Source organism: Lepidochelys olivacea (genome assembly GCF_965140295.1).
Source record: "Lepidochelys olivacea isolate rLepOli2 genome assembly, chromosome: 3".
Lineage (NCBI taxonomy): Eukaryota > Metazoa > Chordata > Testudines > Cheloniidae > Lepidochelys > Lepidochelys olivacea.
The window spans coordinates 133265703-133285359 of record NC_140413.1 but is presented as its reverse complement, the minus strand read 5'-3'; the positions used below and the strand labels follow the sequence as shown (position 1 = coordinate 133285359).

The 19657-nt window shown below is 36.9% G+C and overlaps 1 protein-coding gene across 5 annotated transcripts in view; it reads left to right on the top strand.

The window, feature by feature from the left end:
• The window catches only part of SIPA1L2 (signal induced proliferation associated 1 like 2), a 179376-nt gene that overhangs the window by 84560 nt on the left and 75159 nt on the right, over window positions 1-19657 (top strand). For 3 of the 5 annotated variants that reach the window (XM_084624844.1, XM_084624843.1, XM_084624845.1), the window contains 4 exons: window positions 3135-3212; window positions 6940-7097; window positions 8925-9501; window positions 15763-16037. In XM_084624844.1, the coding sequence (XP_084480970.1) occupies window positions 3135-3212; window positions 6940-7097; window positions 8925-9501; window positions 15763-16037 (1088 nt within the window). The remainder of the gene's footprint in view (window positions 1-3134; window positions 3213-6939; window positions 7098-8924; window positions 9502-15762; window positions 16038-19657) is intronic. The other 2 variants (XM_084624846.1, XM_084624847.1) reach the window with 1 other exon arrangement.

Below are 19657 nucleotides of genomic sequence, written 5' to 3'. Positions count from 1 at the left end.
TAATATGTGTAGTTAAATTTAGGGGTGAAAAAAGTTTTTGTTTTTGCTTGAAATTATATTTCTGCTGTACAAAAATATTAATAGTTTATGCAAATTGTGAACATCATTTGGAATCGTGTTTACACAAATCTTATTAAAGCATTAAATACTCTGAGATGTTATTTTAATTTATCTGCATGATTCAGGAACTTATCCTGACTCTTCTATTGTATGCCAGTATTAAATAGTATTGACAACTGTGGAGATTGAAACATTTTTCTAAAACTTAAAACTGGACTAAAATCCATCATGTGGTTAAAATATGTAATAATGTAATAAGGTTTTTAAATGATCCTAAGTAATCTTTATTTTTCATTTCAGTCTTCAAACCTTCTCTTACTGTACTATTTTAACAATAAATGCCTCACCAAAACCTATAAGGCATCTGCTTGTAGAGACAGAAAGCTGTTCAACAAATTTATTTTATGTCTTGAAAATGCTCATTGTTCATAGTACAGCTCAGAAACTCTTAGAGCATTAAGGATGGCTAAAAAAACAACACAGCATCCAAAGTGTGTGGAATCTTGAATAAGGTTATGTCTGTCTTTGCCTGTACTAGATACTGAAATCATTAAGAATAAATATTTTTTATGAATAAGTTGAAAAGCACATTTGGTATAGTATATCAAAACAATAACACTTAAGAATAATAAAGAGTAGAGCTATTCACAGATCAGATTACTGTTGAAGATATAACTTCTCTTACATATTCTACATACGTCTATCTTTATAGAAGTAAAACAAAAAGTATTTAATTGCAATATCCTCTCAGTTGCCATGCAAGATGTAATCATTTTTCCAGTGATGATTTGGGTCTCCCCTGCTACAAAGATTTTGTCCTTTTCTCTTTTGGAGGAATGGAGAAAAATTACTGGAAAACTTCGTGGTTCCTGATTATTTCTTAGATCACAGACTGTTATTTTAGCTACATATATTAATAGAATCTTCATCTTTCACATTTTGCCCTGCCATCAGCTTTTGTGGGAGGGACGGGGGATGTGTCAAGGCATCAACCAATAGACGAAACTTACAAAGTACAAATTCTTGTCGCAGAATTAACTGTGAAAACTGAAATGGGACACATTTTGTTTATTAAATTTCAGTAGTCAGTCCTCTCTGCTGATGTTAAACTTGGCAAAGATAATGAATTGTGAGAACAATTTTCCAAAGTTATAGTCTCTCATATCTGTTTCTTCCACTCCTTGCCCGCCTCTGCTTTAGGTCTGATCTGGAAACTTGAAAATAGGTGGAAAGTCTTCATAATATGGAAAAATATTTCCTACCATTATAGTAGCACCAATTTCTAGACCAATCTTAGATCACAGAATCAGCCAATCTCAAAATCTACACTGCTTTCAGATGGCGAAATAGTTGAGAGATCTCATAATTCAGTGCTAACAGATAATCTGTTGTTTTGACTTACTATCTCCAGTGTTTGGCAACACCCACAGTCCTCTTGACAATTTTGGCCCATCTCTTATTGTGATGTAGTCGTTTAGTGAATACATTGCATAAGAGTCACTTTGCCCAGAGGCCAGTCTTACTTGGTTCACTGTCAGATTAAACTCTTTTATATTAAATTTTACCATATTTGCAAATATACATGGCTTTATGCTTAATTTAAAAATCACATTAAATTTTCTTGAGATACTGTATATATTTAAAACAAACTGGAGATCAAAGTGATGAATTTGTATGAAAGATAGTGTTTCAAAGATATATTGCCAAGGTTCAGGTTATCAGCTAATTTTGTATATTTGTCTGCAAAGACCTCTTTCTCCTTAGTTAAACACAGATGCAAAATATGTTGGAATAGTAGAATATTTCTGAATATTGATCTTTATGTGAATGGCTTAAAGACTTATATGAATAGGAATGGTTGCAGTGCAATAAGATATAATATGCTGAATGAGCTTGATTTTTAAAATGAATATTTTCATTGCTGATCACAGGTGCTGACAGTAAATATGGCCTTACTTGAAGTTTATTTTATTATTATTATTTTGGTCATTGTCTGTCTTGAGCTGCCCTCAATTGTGAGCATAGGGAACCCTTTTACCTTGATCCAGTAATTTTCATGGTTGTTTGCTGTTTGTCAGCTCCACTGCTGCGTTGTTCAGCCACCCCTGCTGCTATCCTATCATTTCTACTTTTGCCTTCTCTTCATCCTTTTCCCTGACATTCCCTTCTGTCTCTTCCTTTTCTAGATAGATGGCTGTTGTGGATCTACTTCCAAAATATTCCAGTGTTAATTCTATTATTTTCCCCAGCAACGAACACTCCCTTGCACAGTGTTTTAGCAAGCACCCATCAGTCTTTGTACTTCTGATAGTCTCAGTATTTAGCAGCAATATTGTATTGTGATCCATGGCTTTCTTGAGGTCAAAATAATATGGCAGTTTCACAAGTTCCAACAGTATGCATACCTGAAGACCCATCACATTATTTTTTTTTAGATGCTGGAACCCAGCAATGTTTGCACAGCTTGGACACCTTCCTTAGGTGTGATAGCACACTAAAATACCAAGCATTTAGCCAGCCTTAATGTGTAAAAGGGATCATTAATAAATGTTTAATTTATCACTATTGCTGTTTAGTTACCGAAATATGTATTGAAATGTGCAATGTATCTACAGTGGTGTCTCTCACAAGTTAGGAAGAAATCTGATTAGAAAAATAAGCCTGGAAGGCTCAAGACTACAGGTGCAGTTGCTCATGCCCCCAGGACAGAGGCTTATAAGCCCTGTGATCTATAAACACTGCTTTCTCAGCAGGACTTGGCTCGCTGTATCCATGTACCCAAGTAGGGGGGAGTCTAGAGAGCACGGCAACTTTCCTTTATAGATACTGAAGGCAACCGAGGACCCCAAATCAATAACTTATTGTGCCATCATAAGGAGTGTATCCTGGCACTGAAATGACTCTACCCTCTCAATATCATATCCCACTTTCTATAGTCACTTGCCAAGGTGTCAAGTCATTCTTCAACATTTAGAAACAAGACCTCTTATGAGCAAGCTCTGAGCTTTTGTTACTTTCCAAATACCGGTGAGCCAAAAATAGGCCACACCAGAATTGTCTGTTGCTTCTTCCAGGACTTAACTACGCCCTGCTTGGTCACTGATCAGGACATCCCTCTAGTTTTAGAGCCAGCAGGAGATCCAAAGAGCAAGGTAATTTTCACTTTGGCTGCAACATAGGCTGGGGACCCTCAATTCAGCTGCTCCTTCCCTAGGACAGAGAGGACGACCAGCCATGGTGTGGCCCCAGTTCCTTTTCCTATTATTAGCCTCTCCTTCAAATCATAGTTCAAGGCTTTCTCCTTTAAACTTTCCCCTTATAAAGTACCTTTCCAGTTCATTCCCTTGCAAGTTTCTCCTCACATTTTGAGTCTGCTTCTGTACATAGTCAGACTTGATTAATCCAAATCAATTCATAACATTCATTTTTATCTGGATTAATGGAAGCTAGAAGTCAGATTAACAAGTCATTTTATTGCTACATAAAATTAGTTACTGCTAAACTTTTTGAGAGAACCAGACACATGGATGTACCTAACTCAGTTTAACCAGGTCTGATTGAAATGTTGTTTGGCATTTGTTTTTATTGTATTGAACAGTAACACATACTGAAATTCAAGCTTTTTTGAAGCCCCTTTACTTATTTTAGAAATGTACTAAAATAAGTTGGAAGGTTTCTTTATTTGTGATATCTCTTCACTTTTCATGATTGAATTGAATGAAGAATATTTTTCACTCTATCACAAAAACATCTTGGTTCTCAGTTGCAACAGGTGGTTGAAATTCCCCAGAAATGGGTAGGTTATGTATGGCTCTACATAGCCAGTAGGTGTGCTACATTTTAACATGATAGCCCATATTTTCCCTCCAGATTTATGTATACATCAGAAAATTAGAGTTAAGTATTATGGTTAAGATAACATATTCAATACAGTAACTAATATCTTTGTGTAACTACTTTTTAATCTAACAGCTTCTGCTTTTCTAACATATTCTCCTTACTGGACTCCCTTTTATGTGTCTCAAGTCTTCTATAAAACTTCTTCACTGGTTTCCTGTTGACTGCCCATCATATTGTATTAAGTTCATTTTCACATTTTACCATAACAATTTAGCCTGATACTAGAGTGATCTCAGAGAGTGTCTGGTGTCTTCTTTCTGTAAGTAACCCTGCGTGGCCTGTGTACCCTACTGATAATCCGCAGTGTGCTCCAGCATTTGGCATGAGAATCTTCATAATATGTTAGAAAGGCAGATTGAATAAACTGAGCAGACCTGGAAATGGGAGAGGAAGAGGAAACTGAGGCTCAAAAATGGCTAGGAGGTGAAAGTTGGAAAGAGAATAGGTTAAAAGGGACAAACTGGAAAAGGGCATGGGACAAACATTTTAACTTAGCCTGGTTTCCTTCAATTCCTCTCTCATTTTCAGCCCACTATCCTTACTTATGCTTTCTAGGGAAGTGTTATCCCCTTCTTTTTCTCCATTCAATAATTACTCCTTTTCCTGTTTGCTGATCCTACTAAAGCTCTTCGCTCCATGTTTCAGTTCACGCCCAATTTCCTTCTCTCCCCTTTCAAGTTCTTTGCATTCTGATTCCCTGTATGCAGATACATCACTGTGTTTTGCCTTCACTCACCTTGTGTTGAACTTCACTGATCACTTGTGCATGGTAGCCATTTATAATGGTAGAGTTATATTGGTTTTATTTAAAAATTTCAAGGAAGTCACTCAGATCTCAACAAACTTGGTAAGGTTTTAAGAATGCTGACCACCTTTTAAATTCATGTTAATATTTTTAAGCTTTCTAAAGGCTTAAGTATCTAAAAATGTCTATCAGTTTATTGATAGAACTTAAGAACCCGTTTCACTGTAAAGGACTCTGATACTAATACAGTGGTTCTAGGTTTCAAAAACTTCATAGATTTGTCTCTCAGCAGATGTGTGTCCCATTCTTGCTTATGTATCCTATGATTATTGGCAGTTTAAACAGCACCTCCCAAAAGGCATTTTATCACATTTAAAAAGCAAAAAAATGTGTGGAGACAAAATATACTAAATTCAGTCTTACATAAGTTTTGCTTCCTCAACTTCAATTTAAATACCCCTGTGGACAGGTATAGAAATAGACATGAACTCTAACTTAACAAGGAAGAATAATTGGCTAGAACCAACAGATCACTAATAATATGTACACTAATGAATTGATATCCTTGCTATATCTATTAATTGGGAGGTCTGACACAAATTCAGCTGCTATGTAGGTTTCAAGCTGTAAGGCAGTGATAACCTCTAACTGTGAACTTATGCTTTACTGTGTCAATCTAAATGCACTGTTCACCAATAAAATTAAGTTATTTCTGAGATTAAATCTAACACAATATCAAATACTTTATTATGCATTTCAAAAATAATCTGTGTGCAGTAAATGTACATCTTAGAGTTGCCTTAACAGCCATTTATTGTGGCTTTACCATTTAATAAATAAGAAATTATATTTATTAGAACAAAAATTAGCAATTGGCAAATCTTTCTAAGTGCTCATTGGTTAATCTTTTTTTCTTTACATCGCTACTGATGTTTTTAGTGCATTTGAAGTAGCATATTTTTGTTAGTGCTTCAGAATTGCATTTCCAGCCATTCTTGTTATATTTCATGTTGTATGATTCTGGCCCTACATATTGAGAGGCACAATGAAAGTCATAAACAGGCATTTATACGTAAACAATTAAGATAACTTTGCCTATTTTATGTGTTAGTTGCAATATTGGCTTGTCACATAACTAACCAAGAAAAGTAATTATTCTAAACAGCAAAATAATTTCATTCTAAACACTTGATAAATAACCCTATCATTGCCCTATATCATGTAGATGTTGATTACATTTGTTTTCTTACAGTTTTCAGTTGTATTTTGCCTCTTTAGTGTTAGTGCAGCCTTAAGAATCTGAGTCACTAGTCCACAATGCAAGCTCTGCAGACTTCTGGCCGATAATACATCTGTACCCTACAGCGTGTGCTGTTCTAGCACTATCTACATAACAGCATCAGCAGCTCTTTAAAAAGAAAGTTCTCTTTAAAAAAATTAAGTTAGAGATGTACAACTCTTACAATAATATCCATAATTTCATTTTGTATCTACAAAAGGCTAACAAAATCGTTTTTGAGAAGATTTTCTACCTGTAACAAACAAGATATTACCTGTAAAATTAATCATAAAATATATCCCTATCATAAATAAATTGACAACAAAGAATTACTTACTATAATAAGGTTTTTATCAGTAAATTTGAATCTCTGGTACATTCGTAGTTGTTTCCACTGCTGCATTGCTAAACTGAAGATAGCTAGAATTTGTGCTGAGAGTTTAGTAGGAAACTATTTTTTTAAAAATGTTCAGGGTCATAATCTAATATTCAGTTTAAATACAATTTGGGAAAAGAAAGGTCTCCTAAGAAGAGATAAACAATCTTGTGTTTTGGATATGAAGACAGGTCTTTTACTGTAGAAAAGGACAGACCACGTACAAATGTTAGACAGTGATAAATGTCAGATGACGTTATGCACATTTCATATTACTACACAAATATGCTAATATAGGGGAGATGAAAACTGGCTGGCACAGGAAAAGAGGAATCCACTCAGAAAGAAAGGCTGATAAACTTATGAGCTTAGCCCAGTTTTTTTCCCAGACCTCTTTCCCATTCGTCCCAGTTTCATGCAGCTCCACGTAGATAGATAATACTGCCTTATAAGAGTGTCTCCACTTTCTGAAGTGACTCTTTCCTTTTTAAAATTAAACTGTCCATTGTTTTTGCCAATGTGAAGAAAAAGTATTATTTCTTAACTAACTGTTTTTAAAATTGTATTTCTTTTATGTAGCTTCTAAGGAAAAGGCACATAGGAAATGATATTGTTACCATTGTCTTCCAAGAGCCTGGAGCACTTCCTTTTACTCCAAAAAATATCCGTTCTCACTTTCAACATGTGTTTGTCATCGTCAAAGTGCATAATCCTTGCACTGAAAATGTATGCTATAGGTGAGTAGATACTTATTATTTTTTATGTTTGCTATTTTGATTCTAATAAAGCATCTTTTTCTAGCAATCTTGTATTTCCCAAAGAAGTTGTGTCTGTGTGTTTTCTACATTTCTCTTCTGTTTTAGGGTTTCATTTTTAAAGACACATAGAATGTAAAACTTAAGATATTTGACAGCAGTACACAGCAGTTAGCATTTCAGAAGGGTTCATGTAGTAGATCATTATCATTAGTGGTTTAAGTTTAGAGAGCTTTGGTTGTGTCCATATGTAATTGTAGGTACAGTTTTTTAGGCACAATTGAAAATGTGTAGCTATTTGTTTAGCTTATTTGTGGGCATATAAAGGGCAGTCGGGTTTTAAAAATAAGACTTGAAGCTATAGCAATGGAAATAATTTTAGTTTTTTATTATCTTTCTTTTTAGGGTAGAGCGAAGTCATTTTAGAAGATTATTAATACAAATATAAATCACTGGCAATGTATTTAGCTGAATATCTACAGAATGTGATCCCAAACTTGACAGTATTTCAATCATGGTTTGTTTAAGTGGTCCCTTTATATAGTTTGCAGGGTACTTTGAGATCCTTTCAGATAAATGTCAGTTTTGCCTGTGACTTACATGTTAATGAAAACCTTTTTTGTTTCAAAATATCTCCCCAAAATCTCACTGTCACACTCTAAAATGAGAGTTTCAAGTGTCTTAAAATTCCATCACTTGGGCTAGGGAATCCCCCTCCCATCAAAAAACAAAAACAAAAAAACCCATGAGTACTCCCATCATAGACATGTGCCTGGCACTGGTCATTTTCTCTTTCTTTCAGCTTCTGAGCTGGCTGAGGACTGAAAACAGTCAGATTAGATATTCTTTCATTTTAAGTCATTGCTGGTGAAGTAGATTAAAAAAAAAAAAAAACTCTCTGAACGTAAACCGCTAATGATCATGACCTACTAAATGAACCTTTTTGAAATGCTGATGATGTACTGCTGTCAAATATATCTTAAGTATTACATTTTGTGTATTTTCAAAGTTGAGAGTCTTATCGGCTAATGACAACCTGGTTACTCTTCTTAGTTTTGTTTTAGCTCTGAGAAATTTTAAATAAAGTTAATGTCAATATTGGTCTAGGTCCTGCACATATGTATTCTTACTGTGATAGAAGAGGTAATGTGTATAGTTTCTAAGGCAATCTGTTTCTTCTAGTTCCACAGTTAGGGCAGGGGTTGTATCTGTATCAATTGTATCTGTAGTACCTTATCAAAGTCAATGGAATGATATGGGTGTAGTAGGGGCTTGGGGGTGGGGGAGAATTTTGCCCTCAGAAAGAAGTTGGTTCAGTTTGTCAGAGATGGAGCAACTGAGTGGAAAAATAAATAAGACATATTTGCCTTAAGAAAATTCAACTTTAAAGCTCCTTCAAATTAAGGATCCTCCTCAATAACAATACCCGTAGGATGCATTTTGTATTTATCCCATTGAAAGGAAGAAGAAACAGACACTTTATAAACAGGCCTTCTTGAAATGCTGCAGCTTGCTAAATCCTGGACTTTGTGACTTTTTATTAATTCATATAATTAAAATCATAAATGGTTTTGTTTTTATAAGATTGTCCAGTCAATTTTGTTTATACCCATTTTATTTGATCTTTAGATGTGTGCCAATATAATAGGTTTCCTGTATGTTTCAGATACACAGCTTCCTAATTTCTAAAATTTCATCTGTCTCAAATTTTACATTGAAACTCACCTGTGTTGATGGGTTATATAGTTCATAGTCCTGTAATGAGCTTTTGCTGATGCAGTTAACCATTTTGTTCTTTTTTATTTCTAGTGTTGGAGTTTCAAGATCAAAAGATGTACCTCCATTTGGTCCACCAATCCCCAAAGGAGTAACTTTCCCAAAATCAGCAGTCTTTAGGGACTTCCTTTTAGCCAAAGTTATTAATGCTGAAAATGCAGCACACAAGTCAGAAAAATTTCGAGCCATGGCCACCAGGACACGACAAGAATACTTGAAAGATCTGGCAGAAAATTTTGTTACTACAGCTACAGTGGATACTTCAGTGAAGTTCAGTTTTATTACTCTAGGTGCAAAGAAAAAGGAGAAAGTGAAACCAAGAAAGGATGCTCATTTATTTAGTGTTGGAGCAATTATGTGGAATGTGATAGCACGGGACTTTGGCCAGTCTGCAGACATTGAATGTCTCCTTGGAGTTTCCAATGAATTTATTATGTTGATTGAAAAGGAGTCCAAAAACGTTGTGTTTAACTGCTCCTGCAGAGATGTTATTGGATGGACATCAGGATTAATGAGTATCAAAATCTTTTATGAAAGAGGAGAATGTATTCTTCTGTCTGCATTTGATAATTGTTCTGATGACATCAGAGACGTTGTTCAAAGACTAGAAGTAAGTGAAATTTTTAAATTGATCTACCAAAGCTTTTATTCAGAATTATTCATGTGTATCATTCTTTGGGAAAGAACTCAAATTTTCCTATATTTAAACTTATATTGCACTTTCCAACTTCAAGGAGTTTTACAAACATTATTCCTCATAACACCATGTGGAATAGATGTATATTATCATCCTGCTTTTATAGGTGACTAATTTGATGCAGTTAATTAAATTGGCTTGTCCAAGGCTACATAGGGTTTTAGTTTTAAAGCCAGGATTAAAACTTGAATTTTTGGTTCCCAGCCCTGTGGTCTAGAGGTCAGAGTACACCCCTCAATAAAAATATCTTAATTAAAAAAATAAAAATAAAGAATACCCTTTTGAATGTATTTTATATCTAAACAGTGAAAACCCTCTAAATAAAGCATGGAATATACTGCTTATTTTGCATGGATGAGCTGGAAGAAAATGAAGGCAGTTAAATCAGTTAACACTGATTATCAGAGCTGATGCAATCTCAGTCAAGACAGGTGGAGTTCAGGCATTCTGTGTGCTCAACATCTTAAATTATTTGACTTACAGCTATTACAAATGTGTACTAATACAGGCTGCAGGGTATAAAACATTGAGGTATCACTGTTCTCGTTATAGTTTGACTTTGACCTTACCCCTTAAATTAAATGAGGTTAGTGGCATAAGCCTTTTTTATATTGAATTGAGGCTTCTACTGGAAAACAATCACTAGACCTAATTTTTTGGAGATTAGTAGAGCTGACGTACAAGCTATGAAGTGGCCAGGATTAAACTGATGTGTAAAACAAAGGCCTGATGCTGCAAGGTGTTGTGATACCCTAAACTTTCAAGACTGTTGAGGATGCTTAGTGCTACACAGGCCCGTGATTAATACCTACCATGTGTGATGGAGTCTTTCTTCCAGTACAGGTTAATATTTGTAAGTTCATATTATTGTCACTTGCATTGTATTTACCTCATTGTTAAATTCTTCAGATATTGTCATTTTCCATATACAAATATTTTCCTTCTGAAATTTAGAAAAAATGTTCTCTAATTATCATGTTACTATTGTAAAATGATCACTAATTGGACAGTTATAAATTGCCTCAGCATTGTGCTGAAAATAAGGTTAATGAATATTAGTTTTTTATCTCATCACTACATATTGTAACAACAATTGTTTAGTGTTATTTTAATAATACTACCTAGCTCTTACATAGTGCATTTCCTCAGTAGGTCACAAAGCACTTTACAAAGGAGAGCAGTATCATTATCCCCATTTTACAGATAAGGAAATTGAGGAACAGAGGGGAAATGACTAGCCCATGGTTACCCAACAGGCGAGGGGCAGAGCTGGGAATAGAACCTATGTTTGTTTGTAGTCCCATTCTAGTAAGCCGCATTGCCTTCATTTATCACTTCTTGAATCTTAAAACATACATGAAATTATAGCAGGCTGGGCAAACTGGTAAAGTTTCTACTGAATCTCTGCCGACAGATCTTCATTATATATGATGTATAAAAACATTTAGTTTTTTTTATAGCATTAGTTGATGTGGTTATCTGTAAAAACTATGTCTTTGGAGACATTAATCATTACAACAGACTTCATTCAGTTTGATTTGAATGGCCTTGTATTTCACTCAAATCTAACCATCTGTTACAGTACAACATTATTTAAATTTAACTTGAGACTGCTCCTTTTTTGAGGCAATAACCATATTCTTAGCTAAATAAATCTATTGGCCTGACGCCTCAGAGTTAGCAACTTAGGATCTGTCTACACTACCCCACAATGCAGCGTTCAGGGGTGTGAATAGCAGTTCATAGCAATGTGTTGTGCTGGAACTCCCCTGTGTGGACTCTGTGGGCTCAAACTAAACCTTTGAAGAGGGTGACATTGATGTGAACTAGGAGCTTTTAGTTTGCAACCACAGCATAGGCGCAGACTCTGTGGGTGCTCCGGGGCTCAAGCACCCATGGGGAAAAAAATACAGGGTGCTCAGCACCAAGGAGCCATAGTTTTGTACTTGAGGTCTGCTCATAGAGCATGCCCTTGCCCCAGAGGGAGCTTGAGTGTGGAATGTGAGTTCTGTGCTGCTAACAGTTTCTGCCCTTGGGACAAGGAGTTTGTTTTAAAGGGAAGCAGGGTGATTAAGATAACAGAAGGCTTGTCATTAAATTAAATTAAGGATCATTAGATCTTGAAAGCATTGCCAGGGCCTCCAGTTAAAAGGTAGGAAACAAAGGGTAGGAATAAATGGTCCATTTTCAGAATGGAAAGAAGTAAATAGTGATGTCCCCAGGTTTCTGTATTGGAACCAGAGCTGTTCAATATGTTCATAAGTGATATGGGAAAAGGGATAAAGAGTGAGATGGCAAAATTTACAGATGATACAAATTTACTCAAAATAGTTAAGTCCAAAGTTGACTGCAAAATGTTACAAAGGGATCTCACAAAACTGGGTGACGGCAACAAAAATGGCAGATGAAATTCAGTGTTAAATGCAAAGTAAAGCACATGGCAAAATATAATCCCAACTGTACATACAAAATGATGGGGTCTTCATTAGCTGGTACCATCAAGAAAGAGATCTTGAAGTCATTTGCAGTACTTTGGAAGTACTATGCTTCCAGAGTACTGCAAATTTATAAGAATCCTTCTCACTGTACCTATATCACCCTGAACTGAGGAATGATCATTCAGAAGACTTAACAATGATCTCCCGTCATCAATGGGACAGATGCAACTGAATAATGTGGCTGTCCTTAACGTGCATCAAGACCATACCAAGAAACTAGAGGTAAATAAGATTGTTAACGGTTATCCAGAAAGCAGTGAGATGTTATCTCTTTAAACTGGGATGTTAGTAAAGACAGCTTGTAAGTAATTGCAATGATTTTAATATACTGTAATTCATGATAATATAATTATGTAGTTCATAAAAATTTAATAATTATTAAAATAGTAAAGATACCAATAATAGACACACATTCAATAACTAGAATATGAAAGAAGTGTATAAATATGCTGAAAATAGCCTCCCCCCAAAACTGGCAGAACCTGTCCCCCGGAACCACACCCACCTCTTCAAAAGCACCCACCGGCAAAAACAAAAGTCAGTGCCTATGGACCGCAGCATCCACGTTAGGGAGTCACAGTGCATCACTTTGGTGCACCCTGCTATTCACACCCTGTTTTCCAAACTGCAGGACAGCATACACAAGTCCTTAGAAACAGTTATCAGCAAGGTACATTGAATAACTCTCGAATACTTTGTGTTGATGTTCTATTGAATTTGTGCTCTTCCTCTCTCTTTCATCCCAGACCTCTCAAATTTGATGCTCTTTGTGAAGGATTAGTCACTGTGTTGAGTAACCTTTTTGTTTTTAAAAGCTCCCTTTTCTTTCTCGCCTCTTCCTCCCCTTTTTTTAACTGTATGAATATTTCTCTTTAAAAGTTAATTTAAAAGCTGAATTTTGGAATACTGGACTCCTCTACCCCTGAAACCTTCACACAGATGATAAATGTTAGCTTTTAATGAAGAATGTTCTAAACACCCAGACACCCTTTGCCTTTAGCTAGTTATTTGATTTATAAAAATCTCAATAGGGGCTCATGCTATTTAAAGGTAACCATTACACACATCTGCATAACATGAGACTGTCTGCACAGATCTTAATGGAGGATCAGACCCCCTTACCTGATTAGAGAGCGCTGCTGAAGTTAGGAGTCCATCTATGTGGAGTTCACTATATGATTGAAGCATAAGGTGTCTGTCCATCATGTCACATTTTATAACTAATTTATTGGACTTCTATGAATAGATAAATATCCACCATCTAGTAAACCCCTTCCAATCTATCATTTTCCTCCCTTGCCAAAAGCCTTGGGAAATAGTAGGCTTTGCAGTGAGTCCAGAAGGCTAATAAGTTTATTATTTGTAGTACCACAGTGCCTACCAGCCCTAGTCATGGAGCAGAAGTCAACTATGCTAGGACCGTACAGATACCGAACAAAAAGGAGCTTAAAATCAAAGTATAACGTAAAACACCATATGGTTACAGATAAATGGAGGAGTACCAGGAAATGATAGTACTGGGCAGTGGTCCCAGGCAAGTTTTTCTCATAGGTATCCTGCCAAAGGAGGGTGTTAAGAAGGGATTTGAAGCAGAATAATGAAGTAGCTTTGTGGATGTTTACAGAGAGCTCCTCCCAAACATGAAGGGGCAGCATATGAGAGAGCCCAAAGGTGCTTGTTTGAAAATATATCAAATGGGAGATGGAGGCTGGCATTACTAGCTTATGGAGAGTTGAGAACAATGCCGTTTTTACTGTTAGTACTGTTTTGTGGTTTTTCAGCATTCAATGTTTGATATTTCAAATATAAAATATTTTTAAATCTGTAAAACTGGACAATATGAAGTAGATACCTGAACACACACACATGTGGCTTCATTCTCCAACAAGCTTACCTGTTTGATGCAATATTAATAGCATAGTACATGTTGGTTGTCACATTGAGACAGGAAATTTGGGCAAAAGTTTGTATTGCGGTTCCTAAAGGAAAAGAGGCACATTTTACTATTCTGAATATCTTCTCAGTTCTCCAGTGGGCCTCCCATGCTTATGCCATGAGTATGTAAGCAGAGCATGCTGGGATGTTGCACTGGAGTGGGGGCTAGCCCTCTAAGGATAAATGGATGACATAAGAATTTTTAAAAATATGTCCTACTCTAAGGTGTTGAATGCCACTTTTAGCCTTCCAACTGCATTGTAGAACTTACTGTTTTACTGACAGCAGTTTGTAAAAACAATATGGCTAGCATCTTTAAAACTTTGTAAGAAGGTAACAGTCATGGCTTTGAGCTAGTTACAGTGCAGGCATAAGTTATGCAAAGCTCCTCAAAGCTTTTCCAATCAGTCATTTGGTGGTTAGAGAGAGAGGAGTAGGAGCTGGAATTACTGGCTTCCTTCCCTGGCTCTGTCACTCGCTTACTGTGTAACCCTGGGCAAATCACGTGATCTCTGTCCCAGCTTTAGCCCTGTTTCAAATACAGTTATCCTGGACTGTCATATTTCATAGTGATCCAGTCTTGGCCCTCCCTTAAGCAGAGTAACAACTGTGCCCAAAATATATGTTGATTTTGTGACACGAACAAAAGAAACTAATTTTAACTTATGACTAGAAACTAGAAGATGATCGGAGTTTAGAAGGTTTCTAACCATCGGAAAAGTAAGGTTTTGGAACAGCCTTCCAATAGGAGAAGTTGGGGCAAACAACGGAATTTTAAAAATGGAGCTTAATAAATTTATGAATTGGACTCTGACTGGGTTGCTTGTGATAGTAGGGGACAGGACTTGATGACCCAGGAGGTCCCTTCCAGTGCTGTACCCTATGTTATGACCTAAACCAGAATTTGACCTTCAATCTCCAGAGGTGAAAGATTAGTGCACTAATGTATTGCAAAAACTACTGAATTGTCCCTGGATTGCTTCACCATTTGTGAAACTGTTCAATTTTATGTAGTATGAAAAAAGAAATCCCTTTAGTAAATGCTAAAATTTCAGTTTATTGGATTATTCCATGTAATGCCAGAATAACTTCCAATTAAGTATGAATGATCTCAGTTCTCTGTCTCTCAGTTCCCATGAAATAATCAGTCTTCTCCTATTTGTAGCAAAGCCTACATCTGGAGATGGCAATGGCATGGATGTCATAGATCAGAATCTGATTGCTGGAGCAAAAGAAATACATTATCTTGTTTTGTTACTTAGTGTTGGGGGATGGGAGTCTGTTGGAACTGAAAAATTTCACTTGATTTGACTCATCTTAAATTTCAAGGTTATTATTTTCCTGAAGAAAAAACCCACTACACACCTGCAGTCAATCAGCCAACAAAGAATGAAGTAATTGACAGGTTTGCATTTTGCTTGCCTTGTGTTTTGAAACTAAGACAGCTGCTAAATATTCAGTAAGATATAAATGTCTTTGCATTGGAAAGAAATAAGAATTTGACGCAGGACAGCTGGTTGTTCAAATTTTAGGACTCTGAAGGTCTTCATGGATTTTGCTCTATGCAGAAACCTATAGTCAACCTTAAATGACAAAATGATTGTTAGTCACCTATTAGTATGTTAAGGGTATTGTACATGAAACCAAACATAGCGTTATCGTGTCAGAAAATAGATCCTTTCATGTTTCCAAAGAAATGAGTCTACAAAGACAGTAGCATAACAATCTGATACTCCTTTAGATAGTCACCAGAGGATGCGAAACAACGGAAATGACCCTGCGGAGGAATGGGTTGGGCCAGCTTGGATTCCACGTTAACTTCGAAGGAATAGTAGCAGATGTGGAGCCATTTGGTTTTGCATGGAAGGCAGGCCTAAGGCAAGGGAGCCGTCTAGTTGAGATCTGTAAAGTGGCTGTGGCAACCTTGACTCATGAACAAATGATTGACCTTTTACGCACATCGGTGACAGTAAAGGTGGTGATTATTCAGCCACATGAGGATGGATCACCTAGAAGGTAACAAGCAACAGTCCTTAATGTGACATTTCCAACTCTTTTCTTTACTCGTGCTTATTATTTGGCTTTTTAACAAGTGCTGTCTTTGGTAAAAGCCCTTAGGAAATGGATATTGTGTCTCCTGTTTGGTAATAATGGGATTGTAGCCGTTAAAGCAATTCAGAAAAAAAGGAGCTATTACCTTGTAATAAAAGATAAAATGTGATCCTGTAAGCAATTTATTGGGAAATTGACTTATAAGGCTTGAGAGGATAAGAAGTAAACTAAAGTGCAGCATGACTGAAGTATTTTAAAAATTGGTTGTGACTTTTCTCTTCCACAGGAGACAGTTTTATTATATTTTAATATTAGTTTTGCAAACTGGGAATTGTTGCCTGAAAAATATACTCTTATTTTCTTTGAGGTTTCTTTGACTTCTTACTATTGAGATAGGAGACCTTTATTTTAACCTGTGATTTTCAAAAACAGAGAAACCTTGGATGCGAGATAGCTATGGGATCATGCCACAGGTTCTTTCCCATTCTCTGTAAATATCTGCTCTAAGTCATTCACATTAACTGTTGAATCATATCAGTCAAATCATTAGCTAAAACTAAAATCTTGCTTTAACATGAAATAAATGGGTCATGCTTGGGAAAAGAGCATAATAAAAGATGACTGTATCATTCTTTCTGTGGGTGGGGTGCAGTGCCTGCCAGTGCCTTTCTTGATTAAGGTGCTGTTCATGGCCAGAAGATTTTTGCCTTGCTGCCACCATTTGAGTAAAAGTACATCAGCTGACAACTCTGATTCCAAATTTCACAGAAATCCAATCTTATTTCACTCATCCTTTACCTATGCACCGTGAGTTTGGTTAATTAGTCTGAATTAGAAGTGTGCTTCAGTAAATTGAATTACTTGCTTGTCTCCTTAAATCTTCTGTTGATATTCTTTTAATTTAACAAAGGAAAAAAATAGGGATGCTGCTCTTGGCATGAAAATCAGCCATAAAATTTTACATCATGTACAACAGGGTGGAGTTGTTGGCAAGCTATGCATGAATGCTGGTGTGTTTGTTCTCCAAACTGGCTGGATGAATGACACAAAAAGTTCTCTTCCCTGCCATAACCTGCATCTCCGAGTTTTGGGTGTTCCTTTCTTTTGGGGGGGAGGGGAGTGTGTGTGTGTGTGTGTGTGTGTGTGAGAGAGAAACACACACCTCTGTTCTCACTACTTGCATATAATTTGCAATTAAGTCTCTCTCTGCTTAGCTCAGCTTTTCTCTCCATCTGCTTCTGAATATGAATTTTCACTGTCTTGTGTAGTGCACATTCCCAAGCTGTTTACAAAGTATGAGCCTAATGAGCTGATCCATTATATTTAAGATAAAATGTATATTTTATAGTGCTTGGTAGAATTATGTATTGTTTATGAGCAGTTTTTACATATGTGGTACATTTTACATTTAAAATTATGAAGTCAAAATTCAGTATAATACACTAAGAGATGCATGGCACCTGCTCTATCTGTAAGTTAAAGTTCTAGCTGCGTGCCACTGAACTGGAAAGAAAACTTCAAAGCATCTCTTGGGGAACCAAAATATAGATTCTTCTCATCTTTCAGAACTGGGTAAACCAATCAGTACTTAAAAATAAATTGAAGTTTACTTTTAAATTTACAGTCCAGCTGTAAAATGTGTGTAGCACCAGTGCTTTATTAAAATAAAAAGCCATGTAATCAAAAATAAAGTTACAAAAGAAATGGGAATCTTCCCTCCTGCCTTTTCTGTTCATAGAATCATAGAATATCAGGGTTGGAAGGGACCTCAGGAGGTCATCTAGTCCAAACCCCTGCTCAAAGCAGGACCAATCCCCAATTTTTGCCCCAGGTCCCTAAATGGCCCCCTCAAGGATTGAACTCACAACCCTGGATTTAGCAGGCCAATGCTCAAACCACTGAGCTATCCCTCCTCCCACCCCCTCTTCATTGGGCCCAGTTCTGATCCCACTAAAATGAAAGTCCCAAGATTTTCCAAATTGTGACTAGTGATTTGGGGAGCAATTTGAGATACCTGAAAGGGGCCTGATGTTCAGAAATTGCTGAGAACCCACCCTTTCCCAAAATTGATAATTGAAACAGAATGGACAGATGAGGTGGGGGAAAGAAACACAAACAGTGTTGAGCAATTCTTCCTACAGCCAGCAGTTTAGATGCCTTCCCAATTTGCTAGATGATACTTTTTAAATGCAACAGTTTAAGGGCACTCAGCTTATTAACTCCCTTAAGCGTTGTCTAATACGGTGTGATCGTAAGGATCTGGCTGCAGACCAAGGGCGTTTACATGCCCATGTTTTGGATGATTTTCAGGAATCCTCCTTTGGGTGGAAACCTGGAGACAACCTCCAATGGCAAATCCCTAGTGAAATGCTCCCTGTGCTAGAGTTCCAAGGTAGGCTACTCCTTGCAGCAGGGAGCATAGATGAAGGTTTATTGTAAATGTTCATAGAAATAATATACAATCAGTTTGCTATGCCCCCACACATCTTGCTCTTTCTACTCCCTCCCCCACTTGGCAGGCAACAAATGAAATTCTTTAGTTTTGTCTATCTGTAGGCACTTAGGCCATGTCTCCTCCTCTTCTCTTCCAGGCTCCTTGGGGAAAAAAGTAGGACTATTCAGGGCAGCTTTTTTTGTTTGTTTTCTTTAAAAAACAACTTTATCCAGTTTTTCCTAATTTCTCTTAGAATAAGCAGAAATGAGCAGGATGCTTTCCCCAAGGATTTTTCTCAAGGACGCATGAGTGTGCTAATTTCAGGGATACAATATGGGCTTCCATCCTCATTTCCTTTTGTTTCTTGTGGGATACCCACTGCCTCAAGCACAACAATAGCTTCTGGTGGTAAATCAAATAACTGCTATGGGCCAGCATTGTCTCAGGCATACATGTAGCCCAAGGCAAAGCCTCTTCTGAGAATTAATGCTTTTTGGGAGACTGTGGATGTGAAAAAGCCCTTTGGCCAATGAATGAGCATTTTAAATTAGAGAAATGCAGCATGCTTGCTTAACCTCCCTTTTGGTTGACCCCACTGATGTATGTCTGCATTTGAATTGTAAGGTGTGATTCCCAGCTCATGTAGACATACCCATGCTAGCTCTTCCCCAGCCAGTGTGCTAAAAATAGCAGCATGGCTGGGGTAGCATAGGCAGCGGGTTGGACTAGCCACCAGAGTACTTGCATACTCAGGGGACCTGCGTATGTTACTTGGTGAGCTAGCCTGAGCTGTGTAGCTAGCCTGAGCCATTGCTACCCCAGCCACACTAATTTTAGATGCTGGCTCTAGCAGAGCTATAGTGGGTATGTCTGCATAAGCTGGGAATCTCACCTCCCAGCTCAAATGAGGATATAGCCCATGACAACATGGTCATCTACTCCATTAGAAGCCAATGTCTCTCCCAAAGATACCTGCACTCAGATGATTGAGGAGACTGTAGGAATTTTGAACTATCTGCAACACTGTTGAGCCCTAACACTTAGGCTGTGAATATTTGGAGGGCATGCATGGAACTGGGATCTCAGATAATGTAGAGCAATTCCAGCTCCCCCAAGAGTCGTCATGAAGCAACTGAGTATTTTTTGTCAG